The sequence below is a fragment of the Silurus meridionalis genome, chromosome 7 (assembly GCF_014805685.1).
Source record: "Silurus meridionalis isolate SWU-2019-XX chromosome 7, ASM1480568v1, whole genome shotgun sequence".
Taxonomy (NCBI): Eukaryota; Metazoa; Chordata; class Actinopteri; order Siluriformes; family Siluridae; genus Silurus; species Silurus meridionalis.
Window position 1 is genome coordinate 18981983 of NC_060890.1, and position 8665 is coordinate 18990647.

The 8665-nt window shown below is 38.4% G+C and overlaps 1 protein-coding gene across 1 annotated transcript; it reads left to right on the forward strand.

The window, feature by feature from the left end:
* Positions 1–516: 516 nt before the first annotated feature.
* Positions 517–8665, forward strand: bnip3 (BCL2 interacting protein 3). The gene is made up of 6 exons (XM_046853425.1): positions 517–799; positions 3097–3265; positions 3488–3566; positions 3762–3865; positions 5007–5156; positions 6696–8665. Exons 1-6 carry the CDS (start codon positions 757–759, stop codon positions 6739–6741), a joined length of 591 nt encoding a protein of 196 aa, XP_046709381.1. The 5' UTR covers positions 517–756; the 3' UTR covers positions 6742–8665.

An 8665-nucleotide genomic window follows, 5' to 3' on the forward strand; every position in this document is an offset into this window, starting at 1 on the left:
AGGTCGTTTAACTATGCAAAGCCACATGTCATATTCATCATGGTCATGTCACGCTAACCATGATCTTTTGACAATAATGGCTGTATATTGAGTTATTTTTAGAGGACAATAAATCTGTACTGCTATACAATCTGCACATCAGCTACTCTAAAATATATCCATGTTTTATTTGTACAGTATTGTCCCTTGAGAAGATATACTAAAATGGTTGCTGAAGTGTCAGGGGTGTACTCACTTTTGTGAGATACTGTAATAAACATTACCTACAAGTTGGTTTCAGAGATTGTTTATCTTATAACCAACAATAGAAAACGTGACTAAAATGATGTAATAATCAATTCGAAGTGTATTTAAGGTTTTTATTTGTTTACATACAATCTCGAAAACAGGATTATTCCAGTTTGTGTAGGTTTAGTCAATCTGGCAACCACAGACGGAGCGCCTAGGTCTTGTAGGCGGGGCTTAAAACTTGTCAGTCTGACAGACAGTAATTTGAACCAATCAGAATACACCAGAAGAACAGCTAACGCAACTTTACGTGGTTTGCTTAGGTTTTTATTGAAGCAACACCAATTTCGTCCTGAGTCACATGAGAACACGTGTGCGGGCTATGCGACATTAAACTCAGGCGACTAATGCTTCACTTCATCCCCGTGTGTGAACACGACCAGGAGCAGTCTGAGCATTTATTTTACTGTGATTCTGAATTTGATAAGGAGGAGTGTTTGTGGTGGGACCTAGTTCATTTCTGACATCATGTCGACAGATAAAGAGAGTCTTCCCGAAGAGAATCTACAAGGTAAGAGGAATAACCACTATCTTTTATTGAAATAAGACATGATCCGAACCAATATTTTATTGCGTCATCATCGCAAGAACTCGTTTTTTTTTTAAGTTGGACATTATTTACACACACACACACACACACGGATAACGCAGTGACGTCATGATTTTAAAACTGTGATGTAACAACAATTTCGGGTGATACGTCAGTGTGCAGAGTGTACGAATGAAATCTGGCACTGTCTGATGCCTGGTGCTAGAAATCTAGGTGTTTTAACACAGACAACAACAATAACAATAACAGCATGGAGGGAGGAACCTATTTCTCCATACACATTGTGACGTCAGAGAGGCGGCGTCCGTGCTGTCATCTGATTGGCTGAGGAGCATGCCATGACCGAGCAGAGCTATTTTCAGCCTGTATTTACCCCCAGCTCAGACACACTTGTCCTTTGTTATTCTGGTGCCCTTCATCCCTGAGCCGTATTGTAAAGCCACTTGTTTATAAGTGTCTCTATATAACAACCCCCCCCCCCATTTTTAATAGGATATTTTCCGAAGCCGAGCTTCCAGAATCAGATAGATAGATAGATAGATAGATAGATAGATAGATAGATAGATAGAAATTTATTGCCATTGCATAGTACAGGTACACAGCAATGAAATGCATTTTGGAAACTCTTTCCCCTATAAAAAAAAAAAGATGTCTGAAATGCTAAATACAGAGTATCAGATCAGAAGAAATCTGCTTGTCCTTTATGAGGTTTTGTGGCTTTTCCTGAGGTTATGTTCATGCACATAATGTTTACACACTAAAAAAATTCCGGTCTAGTTTATCAAGACAATATCAGCCTCGGGACAGATATTCAGTTTGACATCTGTAGTGTCTATTACCTTGCTGCCTGTTATAAGGCTTTTTTACTTTAAAAAAACAGGCACCTCGAGCTTATAATGCTGGGACTACATGCCATTGTCTGTTATATGACAAAATCCAAATCGTTCACCCATGCAAAAAAAAAGTATTTAGAATGATTAATTTTGCTGACTAGATATATTTACACGGAAACATGATTCAGGCCACGTAATTGAGATTAGAGGGTTATGTAATACTTAACAATCTCCTCAATAAACACATTTCAGGAGGCTACAATAAACAAATGAAAAGTTTATGTAATCTATTTGACCAGACTTGAATACTGTTAAAGACTTCCCGGTAGGTTTACGTTTGTGCTACAGATAGAATGGGGTTGTTGACAGTCATGTCAAGTGATGACACCAGACTGCAATACCCTCTAGATTTGGTCCTTCAGGGCTAATTTATTTAACACGTAATACGTGATCAGCAGCGATTGTGATTAGAAGAAGCACCTGAAATACAATAACTGGTGTATTACACATGAGCAAGATTACTTTCTTGATTATTGCAGAGAAACTAGAAGTAAATGAAGTGAGCCTCTAGCGACCAATCCAAGTGAAAAATGGAATAAAGGGATGACAGAACTGCATGTTCATGGTTTGGTGGAAAGATACAGATAATGGAATGCACGGATTTTCCATTTACCGTGTTTGCTGTCTTTCAGTGGTAGTTTTATGTGCATGATAAGACTACGCAAAAATAAAAGACCCAGCCTGAAATACAGAGTTTATAATGGTCTTAATGACAAATCATATGTCAGAAAGTGAGCAAGAATGAAACGTAACTTAATAAAGTAACTTGGTCTTGGTGGCTCTACCTTGAAGTTTTTTGTGTTACCATGGAAACAGCTTTTACACCGTAGTAAAAAAGTCATTGTTGTTTCATTTAATGCAGATAAACTCAAAGAGTTGAAAAAGTTTGTGAAACCTGGAAGAATTCGATATCAAATATTTGAATCATTATGATGATTTCCACTTTGTGTGCATGAAGACTGTACGTTTCTTGCGTTTCCCCAAACAGTTGACTGCAGCAAACGAGCAAATGTTGGCAATGGTGCTCTTTCGACGGCATTAGTTTAATTCTAGCACATTTTTCTGACCAATTTTTTTTTTTTAAGACTACTAATACATTCATATTTTGATATTTTACACCAATGTGGTTTTAAGTAAACAGATACATCATCAGTTTAACTGTAATTCTTTACAGATTCAAAGTGTACTTCTTTGTGCTAAGTGGAACGTATCTACTGCAATTCAGTTTTTTTTTATTCAGGTTTTTATTTACCTGCTAATTTACTTGAATACTCAATGAAATATGGATGATTAGGATTAATATAAACCACGGCATATCTTCATCAGCACCAGACTGCACTAACTCATTTGTATTTGTGACTGCAGGCTCTTGGGTGGAGCTGCACTTCAATAACGGAGGTGGAGGAACTCCTAAAGCGGCAGTGGAGGATCAGGATCAGAGTTCTGCCCACTCTGGAGACATGGAGAAGATGCTGCTGGACGCTCAGCACGAGTCTGGCAGGAGCAGCTCCAGAGGAAGTTTACCTTGTGACAGGTCAGTGTTTTTTTTTTTTTTGTTTTTTTTTTTACAAGAAGCTTAATTTATTTATTGTTTATCTGCTTTTAGTCATTTTGTGGTCAATTCATTAACCATGCTGAAACCCAAAGATGACCGAAATCAGTCGATTTTTCACAATATCTATTGCTGAAACTATATTACCATGTAGCCTCAAATAAACAGACTCCATTTTAAATGTCTTTTATTTCACCTTTCTAGTCCTCCAAGGCCCCAGACTCCTTTGCACTTGAGCAGAGGCTCAGAGGTCCAGAGCTCAGGAGAGAAAAACAGCTCACAGGTATATTTTAGCGACAGTTGGCTGCACAGCCCCATAATGGAATACTGAATTTCAAGTGCAGGTTTTGAAATGCACATGCCCTACTTGCAGACCTGCTGATCATATGGTTACTGGGTTACTGTATGACCATCATAATCATTGTATCCAGATGAAAAATGTGTTTTTGGTTACTAACCTGTTCTGGTTTGGTTTCAGTCCGATGAAGACTTTCTGGAGAGAAGAAAAGAGGTCGACAACCTGATGAAAAACGCGGACTGGATATGGGACTGGTCGAGTCGGCCTGAAAACATCCCACCCAAGTAAATCACACACATTCCACAGTGCAAAGTTACTAATGGAGAAGCTGGTGTTGGATCTGTAATGATCGCAAATGTTGAGCTATTTTATGAGTTGCTCAGTAGATCATAGTTTTATAACCACAAATGTCTGTAAAAGACTGTAGAAAGACTTATAATCTTACATTCCAGTGCTCATGTTAGTTCTCACTCTCCAGTGTTCTGTATTGTTCAAAGATTTATGATCACACTCTTGATATCACCCAAATGAGGATGGTTCCCCTTTTGAGTCTGGTTCCTCTCAAGGTTTCTTCCTCATAATATCTAGGGAAGTTTTTCCATGCCACAGTCATCAGGGATAAATACACATTGTTCAACTTAACTGTTAAAATTCTGTAAAGCCGCTTTGAGACAGTGTCCGTTGTGAAAAGCGCTATAGAAATAAACTTGACTTGACTTGACTGAAAATAGTCTAAAAACCAATGAAAGCTCTATACTATGTAGAAGATACAGAATAATCTGACAGTACTGGTAGGGAACACTGAGGTGGGTTACTGATTAAATGTAAAGCTGCCACCTGTGGGCCCCTGAGTTAGGCCCTAAACCCTCTGTGCTCCATGGGTGCTCCACCCCAGCTTCCTAAAATTGCTGTAATACATAAAGACAGAATTTCACTGTGCTGTAATATACATGTGACAAGTGAAAAAATATTTTTTTTTCTTCCTTTCTTACACTATACAAAAACAAATATTACTGTTATCAACAATTGTGGGTGAGCAGTTATAGGAAAATAACCAGTGAAGGTTTTGTAACGACATTTAGAAGAATGAACAATATTTCTTTTCCCTCATGAAATAATTTAGTCTCTTTCTGGTCATGTTTAATGATGTGGAGATTCTATTATGCCTCGTTATCAGACATGTTATAGCAGTTAAAGGCAGCCAAACCCACACTTTTTATTCAAGGTCATTTTATGGTGTGGGGAAAAGCTTGTTACTAAGAAATTGCAAACTCCACGTTTACCCCAAACATAGCACCTGTTTTAAAAAATACTAAATTGTATTTTTAGTTTTTTTGCTGGTTTTTACTCCAGTAACAGTACTCGTTTTAGGGCCTGATTGTTTAAAATGAATAAATGAAATGCCTTTTTGTTTTTTCTCCTCAGGGAGTTCTTGCTGAAGCAGCCCAAACGTTCCAGTACCTTGAGCATCAGGAACACTGGCGTAATGAAGAAAGGAGGAATCTTTTCTGCCGAGTTTCTCAAAGTCTTCCTTCCGTCTCTCATCGTTTCTCACATCCTCGCTGTGGGGCTCGGGTGAGTGACGTCCACCACACAAACACTCGAGTTCCACGAGGCAGAGAGGGAGAAATGAACACTGGTCATCATGAATAGATTCTCTCAGTCCTAAAAATGTTGAAGAGCACATACATTGCTCTAAAATTTCCCGAATGTATTTAGGGAGGAAAGAGCACACGACACACGTCATTTTAATCTTTATTAAACCTTTCATTAACCTTTATTAAGCTCCTGTGAATTGGCCAGGAGTCGTCCTGCAAGAGACGTAGGATAAAGATGTTTGCTGAGAAGATGCTTTGCAACAACTCATGCTGTATGGGGCATTTGTTTTTGTCTAGTTGTCCTTTTAATTGGATAACAACCACTAGTTCCCGTGTCACAGTTCTGGGACAAGTCAAGTCTATGTTCAAGTCAAAAAGGGCAAAAGAAATTAGGAAAATATTAAAGAAAAATTATTAATTTAAATGACCCAAAACAATATTTAAAAAAAAAAAAAATGTCTTTGCATTCAGAAATTTCAGAAGGATTCCTACATAGTGAGATTTTTACTTAGCATTATAGACCATAACCTAGTTAAATAAGAAATGCCCCAGTAATAAATATCAAATTACCTGTACAGAATAATGGTTCACTTTTTAAATCTCCTAATATATAAACACTGACTACAGTGTTTTCCCCATTTAATAATTTTTGCTTGCTGCCCAGATGCAGGCAGTCTCAGCCATCTATCGATCTCCGTAATGTCCACTTTATTGTGTTTCTCACTGCAGTGTAACATTAAAACTGTATTCAGATGATGGTGAGAGCAATTTTAACCCTGTCCTTTGGGGACATTTTGGTATAACATCCCAATACAGCATTACACAGCTATCCAGGTTTATTCAGTGGTGCTTGAGGAATATCCTGGCATCCAGAGCAGTAACCTCAGAGGTTCTCTGGTGATTTAACACTCACTCTGAAATCCCTGCTCACATGCCACTTGCACTGCTAAATCTCCTCCAATCTCTGTTTACTGTCAAGAAAAGCAAAGATCATGTTACTGAAGCTAATGCAACATGTTCATCTGGGGGGGAAAGAGATTAAGTCCTGACTATCACTTCACCTCTTAACAAACAGGAGGAAAGCTGACCTTCCAACTGACTTTCCCAAAACCCAATAGATGACACTTCATTTAATATTATATACACTTCAGTTGGCTCACATTGGTTTCTCTGCCTGTTTGGCATGAGCGTAGATCTGACGCTACATAAAAAAAATGTTGCTTCTTGCCAGGATTCGAATACGAGCTTATTTACTAGTCCGTAGCAGCACATGAGAGTTTTCACATCCCCGCTGCTGCCCATTAAGAATTTATCCACATTTGGAATAATTAGGAAATTTAAATGAATTTAAATGTCTGAATATTTTGCTATGATGTCATGTGAAGCGTCTTAATATCTTTTTTTTTGGCCACTGAGATGGGTTTAACACTCAAAGTTGGTCAGTTATTATTAAAATGTTAAGGATAACCCTTGAAAAGCCCAACAGGTGGAGTTGTTTGTTGTCCGTGTGTTTCAGCGTGTACATCGGAAGGCGTATCACTACATCCTCCAGCACGTTCTGAGGGATATCCCGCGGCCCAGATCTCGCCGCAGTCACACACTTCGCCACTCACCATCTCCGCTGCTTTGTCTCCAATCGATGCTTCAGTAGATCCAAGTAGGTCAGGGACGCCTGAGCCGTTTTCGTCAGAGGGTCGTGTGTGCTACGTGATGTACACGGTCTTCACCCCCTACACACCTCCTCACGTATTCCTCTGGCTCACACTCTGCTTTTCCCATCCAGCCTTCACTGGGAGGCCATTTTATAGAGTAGCATTATCCACCTTCATCTTACCATTTCTTGTGCAGATATATAGAAACTGTTTCAAAAGAAATATGTGAATTGTAGATGTAAGGAAGCAAGGGGGAAAAAAATAGAATATCCAGGAATTGCTACATGTAGGATGTGGTTTTGGCTTAGGCCTTGTAAATAGAAATACTTTGGTAATGAGGTTTTTCCTAATAGTGCAAAGAAAACTTGTCATTTGACAAACTGTCAAAGTAAAGAAGGAAAATGAAATAAATGGCAACGTCGGAACAAATCACATTTCTCAGCCGCAGGGAATTAGTTATAGTTTTTTTTGTTTGATCGATTAACTTGCTTCCACAATCCACTTTATAAAATAATCAAAAAATAAGCGAGTGTCATGTGCAGATGAAAGAATACTTGAAAAAACGAATCAAACCAACTGCACTTACAGATCACAAAAATCACCTGAGCACAGAGAAGGTGCAATATAAATATATACACAATAGCAACTTCAAATATTCATTTTAGGAGCATAAATGTATTTCTACAACCCAAAATACACTACACATGATTTACCTCAAATCAAGCAATCAAGCTGGAGTAGAGTTTTGAGTGGAGCCACGAAACACAGACAATCTCAGATACCCTGTTTTGCCCACATCCTGCGTATGATTGTTGTGTAAAGAAGTAACAAGTCAAAAGTCGATACTCTTCACAAAGCTTATAGGGATATTTAATGTGAGATCATATAATCATTTCGGGTTAACCAGCACTGTGTGTGGGTGCCTGGGATTTAGTAGTCTATGTGAAAAAAAGCTGTTCCTACATCAGGCTTGAATGAAACAGGTTTGCTTTGATATAAGTCAGAAATTGCATGAAGACTTATTAAAACACAGCTGTAGTATAAACGTATCATAAAAGCCAAGTAACCTATGAACTGGATTCTAGTCTTTACCACATTTCCTTGACATGTGATTGTTATGGTACAAGACTTTTTGCTTTGTTAATTAGGTAATGCTCAGGTAAGCATCTTCCAAGGCCCAAATGTATTCTGGGTAAAATGACAGGTACCAAACACAAAATAAACAGTGTACCTGTTTATATTCCCTTATACACATACACACACGCAGCGTTATCAGATCCTGCTGGTAACAAGATCAAGTGTTTGGTGTGAACATTGGTGGTGTGGGACTCGATAAGGAACGTGGGAACGGCGCGGCATAGCGGCCAGTCTCATCGCTTTCCTGCCGTGTATCTACCCTGGGATGGAAAGTTCCTGAATGAGAAACACACCACGAGGATCACAGGAGTGCGTCAAGTCACTAGTGAGACACGCATCAAGTGTTGCTGGAAAGAACCACTAATTGTAACTACTAATCATATTACATACAAGCACAAAATAATCTATTATGCATGTCCTGCACAAAATGAACACAGGCTCGTTTTCCTTCTTTTTTTCCCCAAAATGATTTTTGTATTTACTCCAATTGAAATGTAGAAATGTCCAGATCTGAACCTTAAGATTCAAAGCTGTGAGGTCACTATAGCTGCTCTGATGACTTTATAGTAGAATAAGGCAAGGAGAAAAAAAAGGGAACTCGATGTAATTATGTGCATGTTGTGTAGTGTGTAGAAATGTGACATCCATGTGCTTTTTGTATTTAAAGTGAAAGCCAATAAAAATCAATCTTAGTCCA

What these genes read in the sequence shown, in the direction of transcription:
- bnip3 (XM_046853425.1), top strand. Translation starts at nt 757, where the DNA reads ATGTCGACAGATAAAGAGAGTCTTCCCGAAGAGAATCTACAAG. An exon ending in TCCCGAAGAGAATCTACAAG is followed by an intron (nt 800 to 3,096) that starts GTAAGAGGAATA and finishes TTGTGACTGCAG; the next exon opens with GCTCTTGGGTGGAGCTGCAC. An exon ending in GGAAGTTTACCTTGTGACAG is followed by an intron (nt 3,266 to 3,487) that starts GTCAGTGTTTTT and finishes TCACCTTTCTAG; the next exon opens with TCCTCCAAGGCCCCAGACTC.